The 24,585-nt window shown below is 33.3% G+C and overlaps 1 protein-coding gene across 2 annotated transcripts in view; it reads right to left on the reverse strand.

Annotated features, from left to right (window-relative positions):
* Positions 1-6,845: 6,845 nt before the first annotated feature.
* Positions 6,846-24,585, reverse strand: part of CHIC1 (cysteine rich hydrophobic domain 1) — a 42,410-nt gene continuing 24,670 nt past the window's right edge. The window contains exons 4-7 of one of the 2 annotated variants that reach the window (XM_061136089.1): positions 14,729-14,785; positions 14,427-14,486; positions 14,269-14,317; positions 6,846-13,114 (exon numbers count right to left, since the gene is read on the reverse strand). In XM_061136089.1, coding sequence (XP_060992072.1) covers positions 14,291-14,317; positions 14,427-14,486; positions 14,729-14,785 — 144 coding nt within the window. In that variant the 3' untranslated portion in view covers positions 6,846-13,114; positions 14,269-14,290. The remainder of the gene's footprint in view (positions 13,115-14,268; positions 14,318-14,426; positions 14,487-14,728; positions 14,786-24,585) is intronic. The other variant, XM_061136088.1, reaches the window with a different exon arrangement.

Below are 24,585 nucleotides of genomic sequence, written 5' to 3' on the forward strand. Positions count from 1 at the left end.
TGCTGGTATACACACCAAGGAAAGTAGAATTGAAAGAGACATATGTACCCCAATGTTCACTGCAGCACTGTTTACAACAGCTACAACATAGAAGCAACTTAGATGTCCATCAGATGGATAAGGAAGTAGTGGTAAATATACATGAGGGAATATTACTCAGCTATTAAAAAAAGAATGTATTTGAGACAATTCTAATGAGGTGGATGAAACTGGAGCCTTGTATACAGAGTGAAGTAAGCCAGAAAGAGAAACACCAATATAGTATATTAATGCATATATATATGGAATTTAGAAAGATGGTAACAACCACCTTACATGCAAGACAGCAAAAGAGACACGATGTAAAGAACAGACTTTTGGACTATTTGGGAGACGGCGAGGGTGGGACCAAGTGAGAGATAGCATTGAAAGATGTATATTACCATATGTAAATAGATGACCAGTGCAAGTTCGATGCATAAAGCAGGGCACTCAAAGCTGGTACTCTGGGACAACCCAGAGGGATAGGGTGGGGAGGGATGTGGGAGGGGGGGTTCAGGATGGTGGGACACTTGTACACCCATGTCCGATTCATGTCAATGTATGGCAAAAACCACCACAACATTGTAAAGTAATTAGCCTCCAATTAAAATAAATAAATTAATTAAAATAAAATATCTATGAAAACTTCAACTCCGAGTTTCCAGTTCAAGATAGTGGAGTAGAAGGACTTGTGCTAATCTCCTCATGAGAACACCAAAATCTCAACTAACTGTTGAATAGCTGTTGAAAGGAGGATGCTGGAACCACCAAAAAAAAAAAAAAAAAAAAAAAGCTACTCCAAGTCCGTTACAAAAAAGAAACTCTAATGGGATGGTAGGAGGGGGCACAGACATGATAAAATTAAAATTGGTTGCCTGGTGGGTGATCCACAGTCTGGAGAACAATAATACCAAGTAAGTTTTCCCACTGTTGTGAAGGTTCTGAACCCCCATGTCAGGCTTCCCAGCCTGGGAATCCAACAAAGGGACTGGGAATCCTCAGGAAATCTTACCTTGAAGACCAGACTTCCACACGACTGGGGGAAGCAAGAGACTCCACTACTGGAGGGCACATGCAAAACATTGTTCACACCAGGACCCAGGGGAAAGGAGCAATGACCCTACAGGAGATTGAGTTAGACGTACCTGTGAGTGTTGGAGGGTCTCCTACAAAGGTGTGGGTTGGCAGGTTTGATAGAGAAATCAAAAGCTTTCCAGGCAAGCAAAAGTTAACAGAATTTAGCATAACCAAACCAGCTTTACAAAAAATACTAAAGAAACTTCTCTGGGCAGGAAACACAAGAGAAGGAAAGACCCACACAAAATAAAAACAGAACATCTAAGAAAATGGTAATAGGATCATACATATCGATAATTACCTTAACTGCAAATAGATCAAACACACCAACCAAAAGAAATAGACTGGCTGGACAGATGAGAACATGTGCATATATGCACGTCCACTTACCATGTCACTCTACTTAACCCCCCAAATTGTATGTAATTATTTTATATTGTTAGGTTAATCATGTTTCCATTATAGTTTGCAATTGTAATTATTTTTTATCTTTTGTCTGGCTATTGACTGTGAAAACTGATAAACATCTTTTACTATTGTGATTATGTAACTATCATTCGCATACCATTGTAACATGATTGGTCAACAGAAAATAACAGAATTTTGTTTTCCAATTTCTCCATCTCTTTTGGTTGCTGTTGTTCTTACTCAAGCCTTTATCAAACATAGTAGAAAAGTTTTTGTATATATATATATATATATATATATATATGTAATGAATAATATATATTTTAATAAATTTATGAATTTTTGCCTAGCTAAAAAATTCATGACATTTTGATTCCACTTATTTGACTTAGTATGAATAGAATGCTAGATTTCTAATCTGTATTCACTGATAACTTTGATATAGTTTCATGTATTTTGGCATCTAGTATTACTGCTCAAAGTCTAAAAAATTTATTCTTAGTGATTTTAAAAAAATTTGAATGAGGCTTGAAACTTCTAATCCAATTCTGAAAACATAAAGAAATGCTATGTTGTAAAAAGAAAACCCCCAAATTAACAAGTGATACAGAATTATTAGGTACAAATTTGTTCCAATTGCACAAAATTTTGTTAGTGTCCATTATTTATTTTCATACCTTATTCAAGACTTTGCATTGTATTTAATTGCATTGAGCAGCTTCAGCTACATGCAACAAATTCTGGTAAATTTTTAAATTTTTATTCTATTACAAATATCTTCTAATTTTGTTTGTTATGTCTTTTTAGATACACCCATCATTTAAAAGTGGACATTTAATTTCCAATTATGGGATTTTGTTTAAAGTATCTTTAATGTTAATTTCTCATCTGGATACTAATTTCTCATTTAAATGCTTTCTTCTTCACAATCACCCTCCTTTTTTTTTTTCCAGTCTAACTTTATTTAGGCTTTCGATGGCTAAATTAAAGATCTCTCTTGGTAAATGGTACATTGCCCTTGAAAATGTGTGGGTTATTTTCAAATATCTTTTGATATTGATTTCTAACATAATTCCATAGTGATAAGAGAACAGACTGTATGATTTCAATATCTTTAGACCATTAAATTTTTGTATCTTGTTTTATGTCTTTAAATATGTTCCAGTGTCTCCTAGTTTATAGTCTATAGGAACTAGAATAGAATTTGTATCCTACTGTTGTGTGAAAATTGTATTAATCTTATTATGCTGAATTGGTTCACAGTGCTTTTTAGGTCTACTATATCCTTCTACTTCTCTGTATATTCATTCTATTAATTTTTGAGAGTTTGCTATTGAAACTCCAACTAAAAATCTGAATTTACTTAAAAAATAATTGCAATATATAGTGGAACTATATGTAACTGTATGTATTTTCCAAGTCTCCTGTAAATGTTATCATACTAACATAATTAAAAAAAAGACTTCAACCCTTTCACTCTATAATCCATTCATAAAAAAATATATCCAAAGGATCAGATTCAGGTAAAGATTTATGTATAAAGATACTCATGAAGTCATTATTTATAATACACAAACCACTGAAAACAGACTAAATACCAAACAAAGTGAAATTAATAAATTATGGGATATTCAGACATTGTTCTGTTATTAGTTTCAAAGAGCATATATTGATATGGGAAAATATTAAGGTGTAAAAGCAGCATACTTTGAAAAGTTTTAATTATATACACATATACATAAAAATGTAGTATATAGTAAAATTGTGGGAGATTTTAATTTTCTTCTTCATACTTCTATTTCATATATTTCCTAGTAGATGCAAGTATTTTTATAATAAAAACTAACCTTAATGGCCATATTTTCCATCCATCACACCCTAATACAGATCCTTATTTAAGCATAAACTGATTTAGTTCTGGTTGCATTATCTGAACATATTGAATCTAACTTACTCTTGAAATGTTTTTCTGAATTAAAAAAAAAATTAATATCATTTTGGTTCAACATAGTAAAAATGAGAAAAAAAAAATCAGTAGTCCTATCTAAACAAAACACAGGAGAGGTTTTATAGATTCTTACCTAGAATTCTTAACACGGTGGTATCACCTTAGGCAATGTTACTCTCAAGGATAACAAGGAAGGTACTGCATTGGGTGCATGACAAAACTTTGTTGAAAGCTACGAAGTAAAGATCAGTTCTAAAATAACGTGTTGGTCCTCCCTGCTTGTGGCTGTGTTTCACTAGATGAGGTCTTTGATGCTGTTGTTTGGAAGCCTGGTCAGTTTTATTAACACCAGCACTTCATCATCATAATCAGGCCCTCAAAGGCAAAATAATCTTAAATACACCTATGTCACAAAATCATCTCATGGACACTCAGAATGTCAGATTTAAATGAGGCTGTAACAATCATCTAGTTTATGGAATCATTAAATCAAGCGTCCATTATTACTAGGTAACTTCAATGAATGCAGTAGGTGTCAACTAAAAAAATGCACAACCTAATAGTTGAGAATTGTTTTATTTGCTGGACAAAATTGAGGCCTTAATCCCAGAAGACAGCCTCTCAGGTAGCTCTGAGGGACTGCTCTGAAAGGGAGCAGGAGTTTTGCAATAAAAACCAGGTAGCTGGAACTTTAAAAAAAAAAAAAATTAAAGAAAACCAGACATCTAAAGTTAATGAATTAGGTGCTTTTGTGTGTATGGGCTCATCAAAATCACTCTTTTGATATGCACCTTAACTCGTAGGGCCAGTATCCTGCTTTTCTCCATTGTGAATCACCTCAGGATGCACAGTTGGGGGTGGCTGCAGTGGCTGCTGGCTTGCAGGCTGCAACATCCTCCTTTGTTTACTGATATGGCAGGTGACATTTTTCATCCACATAGGTCATTAGTAAGAAAACACTTCCCTTCCACAAACAAGGCACTCTCTCCACACCTCCAACCAAATGAATATTAAATAATACAAGTAGCTACCATGGCCTGCATCTTCTCCTCAATTTTGAAAGAGATACGGGTTCAAGAAATATATTGCTTCCTTTTCAACTACATCGTAAGACAAAATAATCTGAGTTTCAGAGAGACAAGAGAGAATAGTATTACACTAGAAAAACAGAAAATAAATGCTCCAATCTCACACCAGTCAGAATGGCCATCATCAAAAAGTCTACAAAGAATAAACGCTGGAAAAGGTTTGGAGAAAAGGGAGCCCTCCTAAATTGTTGGCAGGAATGTAAACTGGTACAGCTACCATGGAGAACAGTATGGAGGTTCCTTAAAAAACTATAGAGTTACCATATGATCCAGCAATGCCACTCCTGGGCATATATCCAAAGAACATTCTACTTCAAAAAGACACATGCACCTCAATGTTCATAGCAGTACTATTTACAATAGCCAAGACATGGAAGCAATTTAAGTGTTCATTGATAGATGAATGGATAAAGATGTGGTAATATACATAGTTATAAAAAGAATGAAATAATGCTATTTGCAGCAACGTGGATGGACCTAGAGATTAACATACTAAGTAAAGTCAGACAAAGACAAAGATATCACTTATATGTGGAATCTAAAAAAATTATATAAATGAACTTATTTATAAAACAGAAACAGATTCACAGACATAGAAAACAAGCTTATGGTTACCAAAGGAGAAAGTGGGGGCGTGGGGGAGACATAAATTCAGAGCTTGAAATGAACATATACCCAACTATATATAAAACACCAAGTTCCTGTTGTATAGCACAGGGAATTATATCAATATCTTGTAATCTATAATGGAAAGGAATCTGAAAATGTATATATAATAAAAAAATAAAAAGTATACATGCATATAACTGAATCACTTTGCTGTACACCAGAAACTAATACCACATTGTAAACCAACTATACTTCAATTAAAAATAAAAGTCAAAACACAAATTGATAGCTTTGCATTGTGTAAATGTACCAAAATTTACTTACTTGGTCCCCCTTAATGGCTTTATTTTCCAAGTGTTCTGTTCTTATGCTGATGTCCATATTCTTATTGCACATGTATTTGCACAAATGCTCCCCACACCCATTTGTTGTCATTGTCTTTGCTTGTGGTATGTATAAAGATCAACTTTGCTTCAACTGTATGTGGTCAAGTTTATCAATCATTAAAAAAAGACAAAAAGAAAAAATGAATACTCCATCAAAAAGGGGCAGGTTGCTACTCAGCTCTTGCTGACTGTTCACATGTGGAATTTCTCATGAAGACAGAAATTTGGTTTTCTACATGAAACCACTTAAGTGCTGACAACTAATTCAAAATGTGTGAAAAAAAATTCTGCAGGTCAAAAAGACGTGTATCTGAGAACTGGTTATAGTTTAGTTTGCAACCTTGCTCTAACCCAACCTCCCACCTTGGGGATGATGGATAAAATCAGACTAAATGACCTGGTTTTTGCTAGAGGTCACTTGGGTGATAGAACAGGGATAACAACTCAGATTTACGGTAGTTATAACTAGAGAATTTTCTATCCCGCAGAGAATTTCCTACATTTAGGTAAGTGAAGTATCCCATAAACTGTTAAATATTATTTAATGGCAGATTTAAAGGCCTGGCTCTGCCCTCAATAATATAAAATGCAATGTAAAAGTATTTCTTACATAGCACATCCTATACCACATCCAAGAAATTATCAATGAAAAGTATAGATCTTTATCCACCCATATAGTAACATTTCAAAAAAGAATTTTAAAACAAACATGAAACTTCTCTGTAGGTTTAAGTGTGTCATCTTCAATTTAACATTTTGAAATTTATAGTCTTTGAAATGTTCAATACAATTGACAAAAATACTGGGAAACATTAAACAGTTTTTCTTGTTATGTTACATTTTGCTGTTTTGCTAAATTTGTAGAAGTTTGGAATGTTTTTAAAAATCTAGTATTATTGCATGTTAACCACCTTGAGTTAACACTTAGTGTCATATAGTCTGCTAACAAGAGTCAAAAGTTTTGCCAAGTAGCTTCACATTTCAACATTTCTTGCATTAAAACATTATGCTTAGTATGGTGAAAATCCACTTGTACTTTATTTTTATAATTAATAAATTCATAGGCATGCAAGGTGAATGCAAAGTTGTTTAGAAACAAATTCTTACTTAGTCAAATGCCAAACACTGGGCACAACAAAGGCCCACAAAACCAAGAGAGAGCATGAATTACTTAACAGAATTAGACATAACACTAGCAAATGTGGGAGGGGGCAATATGCAAAACAAACATTTTAAAAGGAATCCTTAGTTACCTTATAAGGATGAAAGGAGGGATGGAAGAAGGAAGATGCACCAAAGAATACACAATTCATTAACAGATTTGCACTTTATTGTAATTTTGCATCCTGAGATAATAAAATTTAATATCTGACAATTGAACAACGACAGAAGCAGCAGTGAAAGTTTCAGAGAGGCAGGTATCCTTCCTTTTGGCACAGCTGTATATAGGTTGAGTTTTTCCAGGAGAGTCACTCCGGAACTCAAGGGAGAAAAAATGATTCATTCCACAGGCTATACAACAATAAAAGATGCATGAAAGTTCTTGGCTTAAATGGACATGTTCACTTTTACCCTTTCCTAGTAAAACTGTCTCAACAGGAATCCTCTGCCCCAAAGTAGAAATCCTAGGTTTTTCAGACAGATATTTTGATCAGTGCCCACCTTCTAGCAGGATTTCCTGTTTTTGCAGCTGACTCGCATTTGTACATGGTTAGTTCAAGGATGGCAAACTAGCTTGTAGATCATATAATTTCAAACATTTGTAACTGGTTTCAAAGTCCAGGCATTAAATCAATTTCATACTATTTGCTTACTATAAAATGAAAAATTAAAAAATTAAGCAAAGATCAAAGCAAACAAAATAAGCAGGAATAAAAGAAACATTTGAGAAATTATTGCTTAAGGCAATAATTGACTTCATGTTGACTTTACACACAGAACTACTTTGAGACTCAGAAATTGGTGTTTACTCCAATGCTAGAAGACGACATTATAATGCTTTTCACACTTGCAATCCTGTATGTGTGTATATGTATGATTTACACATATACACCCAGATAAATTAGCTCAATTATATCATCCTGAATCAGAAAAAAACTGAAGGCAAGTTCTAACCTGAAGTTATATAGCTCAATCTAGCCAAAACACACACACATACTTTAGCATTTCATTATTTAGGGACTAGGTAAGCAACCTGTGGAGGTCAAATAATTTCGGTTCCTTTATGAAAGTGGCTCCCAACATTTCTGCCATAAAGATTCCTTTATTATTCTTTCCCCATATTTTCAAGTATTTTATTTATTAAATTGCATATAACAATAGGCTTTCTCATTTAAAAAAATAATTAAAAGCTTAACCACCATTCACAGTTTCTGATCAATATAGATAACCAGTGTTAGAATTGAAGAAATATAAACAAAATGTGTAAAAATTCTGTCTTAGTTGGCTTGTGCAGTAGGAATGTTATGGGTAAATGTATGATTTCTAGTATACTTTTTGAAATACTGAAAAAGGTTCAAGGATGACCCCACTGCTATTTTCATCTGCCCCACGTTGAGAACCACTGGTTTACATCCATGTGCTTTTCCTTCCCTAAACCAAGTATTATAACACAATATAACACAATTATAACACAATTATCCATGTTAACACGTAAGGGATTAATAACAAAATTACTACCAAAACTAGATTAATTGCAATACTCATTCTGTAAGGTTTGACTGAGAAAGGAAACATAACAACATAGATTTAAAGGACTCTATTTAGAAATTACAAAATCATGATATACAATACATCCTTCGGTCAATTTCAAAAGCACATTTATATATGAAAAAATCCTCAATTCCCCTGTGAGGTAGGTCCAGATTATTGTCCCCACTTTCACCATGAGGACATGAGGTACAGAAGAATTAAGCAGCAGAGCTAAGAATTAAACCAGAAGTGACTTGGGTTTGACTTCTATATCACTTTCCTTTCTAATATTAATTTGTTCCAACAGATGTTTTTGAGGATATGGAAATAATTAAGACACTGAAGCAGATATTGAATGGGATATAAAATTCTCTTTCACCTCAATGTCAAGGTGGGTCTTACCATACCTCCACAACTGTTGCAGCCATAATTCTTGCTCAGGTACCAACTGCATATATAGTCAGATTCCACATAGGTAAAGCCCATAGACCTCAGTCCTCAGTTCCTAGGGAAACTACAATCATTCTTATCACCAGGGAGGTGCTGAGATCTCACAGGCATCAGGTTCTTTGAGTCTGTATGATATGAACACATACCAGCTAGGTGCCTGTTGGCAAATAAAACTTTTATTGTGTGCAAGGCACTGTGAGAATTTCCATGAAGGGTAGTAGATTTGAGAAAAATCATTCTGAGATTCTGTAGAGTAAAAACTTCCTAAGGATTCCTAGTATCACAGAATGTCAGGTGACCTCTAATTTTCTGTACAGCTCTAGGTTCAATCTCATGATTTTACAGATGAAGAGACTGACATGTAATGTAAGTGACTTGCCTGGAGCACATTAGATCATTTCCTCATATAGTATGAATCTGACAAATTCCACAGAAAATGGAACATATTCCCAGGTTGCCATCATAAAAATGAAAAGGCTGGCTCAGAATCAGGAAAAGAGAAACTGGGGGTAATATAGGAAAATGTGTATATAACACACACACACACACACACACACACACACACACACATATATATATATTCCACATATTACATGGACAGGTATTATTAATAAAATCTATTCATTATTCACTTTCTATGGAAAATTTTCCAATAGTTCATCATTTAAAATAACCCAAAGGATTTAACAATTGTTACACAATGGATTAAAGTAGAATTTTATAAGCATAAGAGGACTTAATTTCAGTGAATCTGAGCATCTTATTATCAAATTAGCGAAAAGTATTCCCACTATGTGAAACTGTTCCAATTAAATGGGTGTATACAAATTTCTATATACCCTCTCAGGTCAATATAGTCAATTCTAATAAAAAAACTGTTTGGAGGCTTTAAGTAGTGAGGTCTGATTTTTTTGAGTGGTAATTTATAAACAAAATTAAAATGCTAATGATTTTTAAAGAGATTTTACATTTAAAAAAAACCCATTTGTTTGAAGGCTTACAAATGTTATGGAACTTCACTCAAACTATGATAAAATAAGAATAAATTTCATTAAAATGGTAGAGTGCTAAATAGTAACAGTTTGATTAACTGATCAGACATTAGTGTTTATAGGTCATGATAACATGAACAGTGTGTGTGTTAAATACTTTCGTAGGCTTTAGTAGAGCTTCAATCAAAGACTATTGTTTTTTCAGGACCATGCTAAATTACATGTTTACTAGCATTAGAATTATACTAGGTTTATAAGTGACTGATACTTCTGTTCTGTAATATTTTGTCACTAATACATCTCATGATTGGGGAAAACCCAGGAAATAGGCTTTAAATAAGAAATAGAAGAAATACAATATACTAATAAAATATTCTTATATTATACTTAGCTGAAAAGGATGGTTTTAATGTAATGATTTACCAATTCATTTGTTCTGCTTCCTTCAACATAAAATGTTATCTTTATTCAAAGACGACAAGGCACTTCTCCATCTACTTCTAACATTTGACTACAATGGTTTCTTCCTAGATTAACATAGAGGGTAGAAAGAGTCAAAGAATAGCTGAAAAATGTTAAAGCTTATTTCATTTTATACACAATTTATGGGGGTAGAGATGCATAATGGAAAGTCAGAGAAGGAACAGTTTTAACTTGTAACCTCAAAACTTTGTAAGATTTATATACTTCAGTAGATACATGTTATTTTCTCTGGAAACATCCATAGCAGGTTTCATAAATGAATATTATATAACAAAAAAACCCTCAAATTTGTTTCTTTAATCTAAAAACAACTAGCACAAAAATACTTCATTAACTTGATGTGTTCTATCCTGAGGATATAAGAAAAAAAGTCAGTGAGGGAGAAATTAATGTCCACAGTGTACTCTGTCATTTCAGCATGCACTGCTGCCAATATCACTGAAAAGAAAACAAATCTCTTGAAGGACTCAAAAATACTCAACTGCTAATCAGTCCCCTCCAAAGGAAAAGAGCTTGAAAAAGCAGTCATAGAAGAAAGAAAAAAATTTGGGTATTTTCTGAGTAGTTCAAGAAAATAAGTCAATCAGATTAATGAATAATAAGATAATAAATTTAAGAGTTATTAGAATAGGTTTTAAAATTAAGTTTACACATGCTGGTAAATGCTTTTTATGACAAATACTACTGTAACTTGAATTATATACTCTGTTACCTCCAGATGCACTCTATTCCTGTCTCAATATTAGTTTTATAGAAACAATTCACCACTTCCTGCTGTTCTCTGAGCAAAACAAGTGTGATCTACACATGGCAGAAAAAGTTACTATGACCATCATATGGCCAAATTCTAAGTTTACAGGAAAAAAATGAGATTTTAAGGGTTGACTCAAAGTAATTATTCTATCAGTGATAATTAGAAATTTTGTATTATGCTGGAAATCAATTTTGGTATTAAACTGTCACAAATTGAAACATAAACCTGATGATACTAGCTGGAACATAAACCACAGATACAATTTTTCCCCGAACTTATCTATAAAACAAGACATTTGGTATACATTTTCAGAGGTTTCCACTTTGTCTATAAAAATGCACCTTCAATTTTTCAGCAGACAGACAAATGATATTTGCAGGCACACACAATATATTAAAAGTTAGAGATTCTGGGTGGCATGGGGGTAACAGGGTTCTACAGAGAGAGGTGGAAAAGTTGTTCATGCAATTATAATCACATATCAAAAATCTCTTTTTTTCCCTTTTCTTTTACTCGTCCAGGACTGCAGATTTCAAATTAGGCATAAATTTTAAAAGTGGCTTTAAAAGGCCTTGTATAAAAAAATGATTGCTCTCTTCACTGGGATGAATATTTGCCTAAAAAAGCTAACTAATAGCAATAAGACTAAAATAATAAATAAAATATTATTCAGTCTCAGATACTTTTATTTTCAGCACTACAAATTACAAATAGTGTCTGCATACAGGCATAATTTGCAGTTGAACTAATGCAATGTAAAGTTTTCATTAAGTTAAAAACTCAAATTCTAGAAGAATTACGAGTGTCTGCTCTTATTCCGATGTGAAGAGAAATAGAGAAATATGCACATACCAATGAAAAGGCTGTATGTGTGGCTAATTTAGAAACTAAAATATTTTTGTTTAATTCTTGTCTTTCCTCATTAATAACATCCATACCTTTACAAAAGATCCCCAAAATGAGGATTAAGAATATTTAATCAATTATGAATCTGCCACTTTAGGTAGAGCTTTTCAATTAGCTCTCTCTCTTTCTCAAAGTGGATCATAACTCCAGAAACGGGTTAGCAGTGGCTTTCCTGGGGGTGGGGTCTAGATATTTCCTAAGACATCTGAAACTTGAGACAACCCTTAAAGGTCATAATCCTGTGTATTTCCAAGTGAAGAAAAGGATACATAAAGGGAAATAAATGAGGAGAGTGAGGCTGTGAAATGTGTCAGATGTCAAATGAATTCTTTTGTAAGTGGAGGACAAAATGGGACGTACTGAACTAAATGGAAAAAACAAGGTTCTTAGTTTCAGGTGCAATGCAGAAGGTCTCAGACAATGATTTAAATTTTAATCTTCTCATTACAAAGGGCCATCCTGCCCACACCTGAAATTTTTAACATACTTATTATGGCTTTGCCATAACACAGCATGTTAACAATCTATACATTCAAAAGGATGCTTGCAAACTTCATTCACATTAAAATTTATGCAGAATTGTTGGCAATACATTAAGAATAACAGTACATTCTGTAAACCATGGCATATCACATTTTTTTACTTTATGCAAAGAAACAATATTTACAGGTCTTTAGGAGTTTAAATATTTTATCCACTAACATAAGTGATAATTAAGCAAAGTGCAGGACAAAACCAGTGCTATTAATTGCATGTCCTTTAAAAGCAGGTAAGAGTAAAACCGTTTCTAAAAGCTACCAAAAGCTTATTTATGTATGTTCAGTAAAGGATTACAGAGCATTAAATAGCCTAGAAAAATGATGCATATTTAGAAACAGTAAGTATGAAAATTATAAGGCAGCATGCTCAGAACATGTTTTTGTTTTTTAAACACCTGCACTGATGTTATATTTAGTGGCAACTATATATATATATATATATACATATATACATATATACACACACACACATATGTGTGTGTATTTATTTAAAAATTGACAGTGCAAAATACAAGCCTCATTTAACAACAACATAAAGGATGTGCAAAATTTCTTCTTAAACCAACACAAATGAAAAGTGTGAGGAGAATATTCTACCATTATAAAGAATAAATGAACACAGCAAAGGAGACCATCTTCATTCCAAAATCATCTACAAGGCACTAAGGGTAGGAAATGACAGGTAAAACAGAAGTGACTGAATAAAATCCCTCAGTCAGGTCGGAATATGGGATATTTTGGTAAGAATTCTATTAGTATTACCTGTAAAATAAAAATAAACAAGAATATATTGACAAAATTTTCATTTACTGTAACTTATACATAACCCAAAAAGTCTATAATCATTTCTCACAGGACTATGTTTTGGTCTTATACTATAAAGCAAGTGAAATATATAAAACAGTTACAAAAGGAACTTACCACAAGTTATCATTAGATTGGCAATTAAACTGGAAAACATAATTACTTATTATAGCTAATAGTTTTTGTCTGATTTACAGTAACTGTTTAGTTAACAGAAAAGCAAACCCTATTATATTTTAATGTCTTTCCCATTCTCCCTTGGTTCCCTTTTCTGTAGCAAAGTGGAACGGATTAAATGGAAAGGATACAAATTTTATTAGAATTAGAATCTCTAACAAAAATTTATTAGGATTAGGATTAGAAAAAAATACCTTCACTTATATTACATTTATATAGTTTTCAATTAAAATAGCTGATATTGGTTGAGTATTACTATCTTTTAGAAGCTTTTTTTGTAAAAAATAGTGTTTAAATGGATTGATTAAAACATTTTAATTTAAAAAAGGTTTGGAAATAAAAACAATATATTTATAAAGCTACATAAAGTTACAATAGTTTATACAAGGTTTTACCTATAGAGAATTTTAGATTTGTGGTCATTTGCACATTATCCTCAAAACTATTCAAAGTGGAGAAAGATACATAATAATCCTTACTTATGAAATAGAAATGAAATGTTTATTATTAAATATATATCACATCAGCAACTTAAAGTTTGGATAAATTTCATATTCTTTTGTATGTTAATGATACTCAATTTGTCACATTGGCTATACATGACTTTATGCGTTGTGACTAAGATCACAGATCTTTCAGTTTAAAAAAATTAGAATCTATAGTTTCTTCACTGAAAGCTATTAATAAATACCAGCTAAGAAAAAAAAAATCCAGGAATATGAACCCAGAAGTCAATTCCTATTTTATGTAAGTTTTGACAAGATTACATTTAGAAATATTTGTTCATCTGTGCCCATCAACATGTGTTATGGTTTGCACCTGTGTTAAAAGATGATTAAGGTTTTTACCATGTTTTCATCTGAGCATACTAGCTAAAGTTTTTCTAAGATCTAAATAATTGTCAGCTTTCAAGATATTTTATGTTGGCTACAAACCTAAAAATGTGGAAGGAAACCTCTATGTTCCAAATGACAAAAGTTCAAGCTGAGAAGAAAAAAGGTAGAAAGAAGATGTGACAAATGATAAATACAGAAAAATGTAACATTCAGGATGGAATCCAAAAATATGCAATTAAAGATAACTGCATACTTACATACTCCATCATATTGCTAGTTTCACATTTCCTTTTAGTCAACTTCCAGTGCAAAGCAAGCTAAGAAGGTAAAGTTTGTTAAGAATTTTATCAACAATTTATACTAATTATTACCTACACATTTGAATAAACCACTGAACAACAATTGAGGAATAAGATACTTTTAAAAATACTTTGTAAAGAATAAATATTAAAAAGTGAGTATTCTCTAATCCATGCTTTTGTGGCCTGAAACTTTTCCATTTTTTTCAATTTATTAATGCAAATATGAATGGAATACTTATTTGCTTAAACTTTCTTACCTTGTGATACAATCTGTTATTTTCCCATTCTAACAACTTCTGAATTGATCTTCTGGTCTATGAGAAAGAATCAAGACTTTGTTACAAGATGAAGAGCTTTGTAAACCATGTGTATTCTGCTTACTTGCAAGATCCCATTATTTTCTCCTCTTGCTTTTTCTTTTCAAAACAAAATATGTACAAATTACTCTGTGTTGTGAGTCCATTAACTGGACTATATAAAAACATTACCAGTGCTGCTAGTAGTCCATTTATGAACCTAAATCTAGACTTTGGTATATCTTTTCACAAGGTTAGTTTTTTAATATACATATAATTTGCTAAGCTAATCTGATTACTCATCAAATGTTTTCCTATCAGAGTTCTTAGCACAATACCTGACAAATAGTAGTCAAGGTCTACAAGTTGAGTAAAACAAACCAACATATATCAGAATTTCCACTGAAAAGAAGTACAAAATCAGGAAGTTGAAAAATTTGTATTTAGAGGAAAAAATAAAAACAAGAGAAGCAGCACTGTCGTAAACAGGAGGACAGAGGCTGAGTTTCTCATTTGGAGTGCATGTATTTTGTAAGGAATAAGAAAAGTTTGCAAAATGTTCCAAAACATTTTAAGTATAAAATTTAAAGATTTAAGTATAAATTTAAGTATAAATTTAAATTTAAGTGTAAGTATAAATTTAAGTATAAAATTAAGTATAAATTTAAATTTAAATTTATACTAAAATTTAAAGTATAGGTATAAATTTAAATTTAAAGTTAAATTTAAAGTTAAATTTAAAATTTAAGTATAAATTTAAGTATAAATTTAAATTTAAATTTAAAATTTAAGTATAAATTTAAGTATAAGTATAAGCATAAATTTAAGTATAAAATTAAGTATAAATTTAAGTATAAATTTAAAGATTTAAGTATAAAATTAAAGACTGTTAGGCATTTTTGATTTTTAACTGAACTTGGGTCTCCTGCATTGCAGGTGGATTCTTTACTATCTGAGCCATCAGGGAATCACAATAAATGGAGAGAGACTAAATATTTTCCTCCTAAGATTAGGAACAAGACAAGGATGTCTCCTCCCGCTAGTTTTATCCAACAGCATATAGATGCTACAGCCAGGGCAACTAGACAAAAATAATAAAGGCTTCCAAATTGTAAAAGGAAACATGAAACCATCTTCATTTGCAGAGGACATGATCTTGTATAGAGAAAACCCTAAGGAATCTAAAACACTACTTGAACTAATAAATAAGAATTCTGGCCCCCATGATCTTCAATTCCTGGAGTTACACCTGTGACTGTTACACTACATTGCAAAAGGGACATTGCAATTGTAATTAAAGTTATTAATCATTTGGCTTTAAAATAGGGATATTATTCTAGATTATTTTGGCAGACCCAATGTAATTCCATGAGCCCATAAAAACAGAGAATTTTTTCCAGCTGATGGAAGAATAGCCAGAGGGGTCTGAAACACAAGAAGTACTTGAGCCATCATTACTGGCTTTGTATGACAAAACCCACTGCAATGTTGTGAAGTAATTAGCCTCCAACTAATAAAAAGAAAAAAAAAAAAAGATGGAAAGGTCACATAGAAAGTCTAAGGAGGAAATGATTTCTGAAATCTGAAAGAGCTTGGGTGTAAACTCTTTCCCAGAATCTCCAGAAAGGAATGAAGCTTTGCCAGCACCTTGATTTTGGCCTTGTAAGATTCTAATAAAAAAAATATGAAAGTGAAGTTGCTCAGTCGTGTCCGACTCTTTGTGAATAAGAGAACCCAAATAAGTCACACTGTACCTAGACTTCCGACTGTGAATTAATAAAATAGTGTTAAGTCATTAAGTTTATAGAAATTTGTTATGCTAGACAGAAAAGTAATACAAGGTTCTTACATATAGAAATCAATTTTATTTCTATATGCTATCAATGAACAATCTGAAAAAGAAAGTAAAAGATTAATTCCATTCACAATAGATTTTTCTTTTTATATATTAATCCCATCCTCCTAATTTATCCCTATTCACAACAGATTTAAGTATAAAATATTTAGGAGTAAATTTAACAGAAAAAGTATAAGATGTGTAAGGTGAAAACTAAAATACATTGCTAAAGGGAATTACCTGGTGGTCCAGGGAGCCTGGGTTGGATCCCTGGTTGTGAAACTAAGATCCTGTAAGCTGCACAGTGTGCCCAAATAAAAACTCCAAAGAACAAAAAACACAGCTAAAATAAATTTCAAAAGAGGTAAATAAATGGAAAATATCCCATATATATATTCATGAGTTATAAGACTCACATAATAGCATTTACAACATACAGATAGCCAAAAGAAAAAAGGATCCATATTTTACACTATGTACAAAATTAACTCAAAATGGATCAAAGACCAAGTCATAAGAAATGAAACATTAAAACAACTAGAAGAAAACACAGGAGTACATCTTTTAAATCTTGAGTTAGGCAAAGCCCTCTTAAAATATGATATAAAAGGTACAAGCAAGATTATTTTAAAAGATAAAATTGACTTAATCAAATTAAAAGTTTTTATGTGTCAAATATAACATCAAGATAGTAAGAGCCCACCCAGCATGTCAATGTGAGGACCTTAGAGAAACCTCTTCCCTGGAGAGACAACTATTAAGCTTATCAATATTACCAAGTACAATCATTCAAATGTTCTAGAGATTGATCAAAGGGTTTACAACAGATTGAGTAGTTATTCAACAAAATCTATGGAAAATAAGTAATAACAGTGGGAAGCCTTGGTACTGGAGCTAGAAACTATATTCATATCTGCCTTGTGGAAGAACTGCTTCAGTGTAAGGCAGTTTCCACATCTCCCAGATACCTGGAGTAGAACAGTTCTTCTGGTTAGTTTGGGCAGACAGTGAAAATAGGTAGATCCCATTTTCCATAGTTCTGTGCAATAAAAGGCCTAAATCAAGTGGGTGATGTCAGGAGAGCAGCACCTATTTCCCTACCCACAGCTTCTGAAAAATAGGCAGGATAGTTGGTAAAGAATGCAGTCCCTCTTTCTGGTACACATCTATGTTGTAGGCAAGCTGTTATAGTTGCTTTGACAAATGAGTGGCAGTTACTATCTTCCCAGTGTCCTATGGCAGACATATTCTGGGTAGATATGAGAGATGGGGAATATTAGCAGACCCCACTCTCCCTGACTTTAGGTTAAGAAAAACTCCACAACTAATATCATAGTAAATGGTGAAAGATTGAAAGCTTCTCCTCTAAGGCAGAAAAAAGACAATGATTGTCACTTCTATTCAACATATTACTGAAAATTCTAGACAGAGAAATTAAGCAAAAGAAATAAAAGGCATCCAAATCAAAGAGGAAGAAATAAAATTATCTTTCTTTGAAGGTGAAATTATATTATGTGTAGAATACCTTAAAGAATCCACAAAAAACCCTGTTAGAGCTAGCTAACAAATTCAGGAACATTTCAGAATATGAAATCAATCTGCAAAATTCAGATGCATTTCTATATAACAGTAGTAAACAATTCAAAAAAGGAATTAAGAAAACATAACATTTCCAATAGTATCAAAAGAAGAAAATACTTAATAAATTTCAGCAAGGAGGCAAAAGACTTGCACACATAAAATTATAAAATGATATTAAAAGAAATTAAAGACTTAAATAAATGTAAATAATCCCATGTTCATAAATTTGAAGACTTAATATTGTTAAGATGACAATATTATTCAAAATGATCACAGATTCAATGCAATCCTTATTAGAATCCCAGTGATTTTTTACATAGAAATAGAAAAATTCATCTTAAAATTCGCATGGAATCCCAGAAGACTCTTACTAGTCAAAAAATCTTGAAAATGAGAAACAAATATAAAGGACTCCCATTTCCTGATTTTAAAACTTATTACAAAGCAATAATAACCAAAAGAATATAGCATTGGCATAAAGATAGACATATAGACCAATGGAATAGAACAGAGAGCCTAGAAATAAACAGTCAACAGATTTCTGACAAGAGTGACAACTGTTCAATGGGGAAAAAGGACTTTTAAATAAATACTGCAAAAACCAGATATCCATATGTGTATGAATTAAGTTGAATTTTAAATTTATGCCATATGCAAAAATTAACTCAAAATGGATCAAAGAATTAAACATAGGAATGACAATCACAAAAGTCTTAGAAGAAAACAGAGGAGACAATGTTCACGACACTGAGTTTTGCAATTATTTCTTAGATATGACACTGAAGCACAGGCCAAAAGGATGGCAGAAAATATCTGCAAATCACATATCTGATAGGGAAAAATAATAACAAGAATATATATATATGTGTGTATATATACACATATATGTTATATATATATATATATACATATATATATATATATATATCCCACAACTCAACAACAAATAACTAAACAAGCTAGTTACAAAATGGGCAAAGTACCTAATATACAAATGGTCAATAAGCAAATATAAAAATGCTCAACACTACTAGTCATTAGGGAAATACAAATAAAAACCACAATTAGATATCACTTCACACTCATTATGGTGGCTATTATCAATAAAATGGAAAATAGTGAATGCTGGTGAAGATCTGGAGAAACTGGAAACCTTGTGCACAATTTACCAGAGTAGAAACACAGAAGAGGAAAACTCTGTGAGAACTAGGACTAGGATAGCAATTTTTGTTATTGCTGTTTGTTTGATATCAATACCTGAACTTTAATTGACAAACTGTTGGAAACTCAGTGGGGACAAGTTCGAGAGTTCAAAATTCCAAAGGGGTACAGTCTTGATGGAGACTCCCACACTTTTATGACTTTATTACCAGGAGACCTATCAGGTTCTCACAGTGATTGCAGAAAAATCCCCTCATCCTTCCAGCAGGAGAAAGGGAAGAACAGTTAGTCACATTTAAATATGCCCAGAACATTCTGTTCTTAGCAAAGCCTGCTCTCCAGAGAAACTATTGTACCAGCGCCTAATCTACTGAGATATTACTAGAGCCTAACCAATCTTGGAGAAGGCAATACACAACTCTAGCATCCTCTAGCTTTCCTGTCCCACCTAAAGGGGAAAACAAAACAATAAAAAATCTGAGAATACTTCTGTAGGGTACAGCCCAGGAGCACAGGCTCAATAAAAAAAAGTAAGCCTAGACATAATACTATAGAACATGGCCAGTCCCCCAACACCTTGTTTAGTCGTTAAGTTGTGTCCTACTCTTTGAAACCCCATGAACTGTAGCCCGCCAGGCTCCACTGTCCATCGGATTTCCCAGGCAGAAATACTGAAGTGGGTTGCCATTTCCTTGTACTTGGGATTTTCCCAACCCAGGGATTGAACCTGCATCTTCTGCATTGGCAGACGGATTATTTACCACTGAGCCACCAGGGAAGCCTCCTTCCCCAGCACCTTACCACTACATCAATAAGGCTTCTGTATTATAATACAAGGAATACAATTAAAAGAACTGTGCATCTCAGATGATATCTAAGAAGTCTGTAGGGAAATCCAAGGAAAATAGGCCAGAGAAAAACAAGGACACCAAGAAACGTTTAGCCTTCGATTTATAATAGCTATGTGCATGTGTGCTCATGTGTGTCGAACTCTTTGCAACCTCACAGACTGTATCTCTTCAGGCTCCAGTGTTCATAGAATTTTCCAGGTGAGAATAGTGGAGTGTACTGCTATTTCCTACTCTAGGGGATCTTTCCGACCCAGGGATCAAACTCATGTCTCCTGCATTGGCAGGCAGATTCTTTACCATTGCACCACCTGGGAAGCCCTCTAACAGCTACAGTAAACAGTAAACACAGTCAAACAAAAAAATAAAATCTCATTTTAAAGGCCTATTTATCTCAATTCCTTTTACCTAGGACATCATGTATAGCTTTCAAACAAAAATCAGAAGTCATACTAAAAGAAGTTTGAAAAGACAGAGCAAGCATTAGAATCAGGCTCAGAAATGGCAGTGATGTTGAAATGATCAGATCGGGAATATAAATCAACTATGAAAAATATACTACATGCTCTAGTGAAAAAAGTGGATAACATGAAAGAATAGATGGATAATGTTAGAAGAGAAATGGGAACTATAAGAAAAAAAATCAAAAGGAAATGGCAGAGAGCCAAAATATCATAACAGAAATGAAGAATGCCTTTGATGGGCTCATCAATGATTGGTAATGGCTGAAGAAACCACCAATGAAGACTGAAGGCATATCAGTAGAAACTTACAAAACTAGAAGAAAAAGAAAAGAAAAATAAAAACAACACAGAATATCCAAGAACTATGGGACAATTACAAAAGGAGCAATAGACCCATAATAGAAACTCTACTTCTGTGCCACCAGGGAAGCCCTACATAATAGAAATATCAGAAGGTAAAGAGAGAAAAGAGGAGACAAAATAGTTAAAGCAATAATGACAATAAAATTTCCCCGAATTAATGAAAGGCATCAAACTCATAGAGAAAGCTCAGAATACAAAGCTGGATGGTGGTGGTGGTTTAATCACTAAGTTGTGTCCCGACTCTTGTGACCCCATGGACTGTAGCCTGCCAGGTTCCTTTGTCCATAGGATTTTCCAGGCGAGAATACTGGAGTGGGTTGCCATTTCCTTCTCCAACAAAGCTAGATACATGCTCCAAAATCTATACCTAATAATCTCATATTCAAACTACAGAAAGTTAAGGAAAAATGTTCAAAGATGCCAGGGGAGAAAATATCTTACATATAAAGAAGCAAAGATAAGAGTCATATTAGACACCTCCTTAGAAACTATGCAAGCAAAGAAAAAAGTGGAATGAAATGTTTAACGTTTTAAAATAAAATACTACCAACCTAGAATTCCATCTGTGCCCAGCAAAACCGTCCTTCAAAGGTCAAAGAAAAATAAAGACTAAGACAAAAAATTAAGGGCCTCTTGCTACTAGACCCTCCTTGCAAAAAATGTTAAAATAAGTTATTTAGAAAGAAGTAAAATGCTACAAGTAAGAAATCTGGATCTACATAAAGAGTGTTAGAGAAGAAACAAATGGATGCAAAATAAAATCTTTTATTTCTTCTATTCTCAACTGATCTAATAGCAGTTTGTTAATAACAATAATGTATTCCATGATTATAGCTTATGGATAAGTAAAGTGAACGACAACAATGTTATAAGGGATAGGAGGGAAGAACTGGGAATTATTCTGTATAAGATAATTGTTTTACCTAGGAAGTGGTACTGTGTTATTTGAAAGGAGACCTGGATTGGTTTTATATGTATATATATTGCAAACTCTCTTTAGTGAGCAACCACTAAAAAGATTAAAAAGTAGGATTACTGATATAGTAAGGGAAGATGAATAATACTGTCATACAAAAATATTTAAACAGAAGGCAAAAAGACCGAAAGACAAAAATATAAACAAAGAACAAGGGTAATGAATAGAAAACAGTAACAAACATGGTAAATATTAGTCAAATTATAACAATAATCACTTTAAATAACCAAAGTCTAAATATATCCATTCAAAAAAAGAGACTGTCAGAAGGGATAAAGAAATAAAACAACTAAGTGCTGTTTACAAGACAACCACTTTAAATATGAAGACATACAGAGACTATAAGTAAAAAGATGGAGAAAGATATACCATAGCAATACTAATCAAAGGAAAGCTAGAGTCACTTCAGTAAACAAAGCAGACTTCAGAGTAAGGAAAATATTCAGACATAGAAATATTACAAAATGATAAAGGGTCAACTTTCTAAGACATAACAATTCTTAACTGAATTTAACTCAGATGACCATTATATCTACTACTGTGGGCAAGAGGCCCTTAGAAGAAATGGAGTAGCCATCATAGTCAACAAAAGAGCCTAAAATGCAGTACTTGGACGCAATCTCAAAAACAACAGAGTTCTCTGTTCGTTTCCAAGGCAAACCATTCAATATCATGGTAATCCAAGCCTATGCCCCGACCAATAACACTGAAGAAGCTGAAGGACCTTCTAGAGCTAACACCCCAAAAAGATGTCCTTTTCATTATAGGGGACTGGAATGCAAAAGTAGGAAGTCAAGAAACACCTGGAGAAACATGCAAATTTGGCTTTGGAGTACAGAACGAAGCAGGGCAAAGGCTAATAGAGTTCTGTCAAGAGAACGCACTGGTCATAGCAAACACCCTCTTCCAACAATACAAGAGAAGACTCTATGCATGGACATCACCAGATGGCCAACACCGAAATCAGATTGTTTATATTCTTTGCAGCCAAAGATGGAGAAGCTCTACACACTCAGCAAAAACAAGACCGGACGATGACTGTGGCTCAGATCATGAATTCCTTATTGCCAAATTCACACTTAAGTGAAAGTAAGGAAAGTAGGGAAAACCACTAGACCATTCAGGTATGACCTAAATCAAATCCCTAATGATTATACAGTGGAAGCGAGAAATAGATTTAAGGGACTAGGTCTGATAGACAGAGTGGCTGACGAACTATGGACAGAGGTTCATGACATTGTACAGAGACAGGGATCAAGACCATCCCCAGGAAAAAGAAATACAAAAAAGTAAAATGGCTGTCAGCAGAAGCCTTACAAATAGCTGTGAAAAGAAGAGAAGTGAAAGGCAAAGGAGAAAATGAAAGATATTCCCATCTGAATGCAGAGTTCCACAGAATAGCAAGGAGAGATAAGAGAGCCTTCCTCAGTGATCAATGCAAAGAAATAGAGGAAAGCAACAGAATGGGGAAGACTAGAGATCTCTTCAAGAAAATTAGACATTCCAAGGGAACATTTCATGCAAAGATGGGCTCGATAAAGAACAGAAATGGTATAGACCTAACAGAAGCAGAAGATATTAAGAAGAGGTGGCAAGAATACACAGAAGAACTATACAAAAAAGATCTTCATGACCCTGTGATCACTCACCTAGAGCCAGACATCCTGAAATGTGAAGTCAAGTGGGCCTTAGGAAGCATCATTATGAACAAAGCTAGTGGAGGTAATGGAATTCCAGTTGAGCTATTTCAAATCCTAAAAGATGATTCTGGTAAAGTGCTGCACTCAATATGCCATCAAATTTAGAAAACTCAGCAGTGGCCACAGGACTGGAAAAGGTCACTTTTCATTCCAAGCCCAAAGAAAGGCAATGTCAAAGAATGCTGAAACTACCACACAACTGCACTCATCTCAAACTCTAGTAAAGTAATGCTCAAAATTCTCCAAGCCAGCCTTCAACAGTATGTGAACCATGAAATTCCAGATGTTTAAGCTGGATTTAGAAAAGGCAGAGGAACCAGAGATCAAATTGCCAATATCTGCTGGATCACTGAAAAAGCAAGAGCGTTCCAGAAAAACATCTATTTCTGCTTTATTGACTATGCCAAAGCCTTTGACTATGTGGATCACAATAAGCTGTGGGAAATTCTGGAAGAGATGGGTATATCAGACCACCTGACCTGCCTCTTGAGAAATCAGTACGCAGGTCAGGTAGCAACAGTTAGAACTGGACATGGAACAACAGACTGGTTCCAAATAGGAAAAGGAGTACGTCAAGGCTGTATATTGTCACCCTGTTTATTTAACTTATATGCAGAGTACATCATGAGAAACGCTGGGCTGGATGAAGTACAAGCTGGAATCAAGATTGCCAGGAGAAATATCAATAACCTCAGATATGCAGATGACATCACCCTTATGGCAGAAAGTGAAGAAGAACTAAAGAGTCTCTTGATGAAAATGAAAGAGAAGGGTGAAAAAGTTGGCTTAAAGCTCAACATTCAGAAAACTAAAATCATGGCATCTGGTCCCATCACTTCATGGCAAATAGATGGGGAAACAGTGGAAACAGTGGCAGACTTTATTTTT

This window comes from Dama dama, chromosome X, assembly GCF_033118175.1.
Source record: "Dama dama isolate Ldn47 chromosome X, ASM3311817v1, whole genome shotgun sequence".
NCBI classification, from domain to species: domain Eukaryota; kingdom Metazoa; phylum Chordata; class Mammalia; order Artiodactyla; family Cervidae; genus Dama; species Dama dama.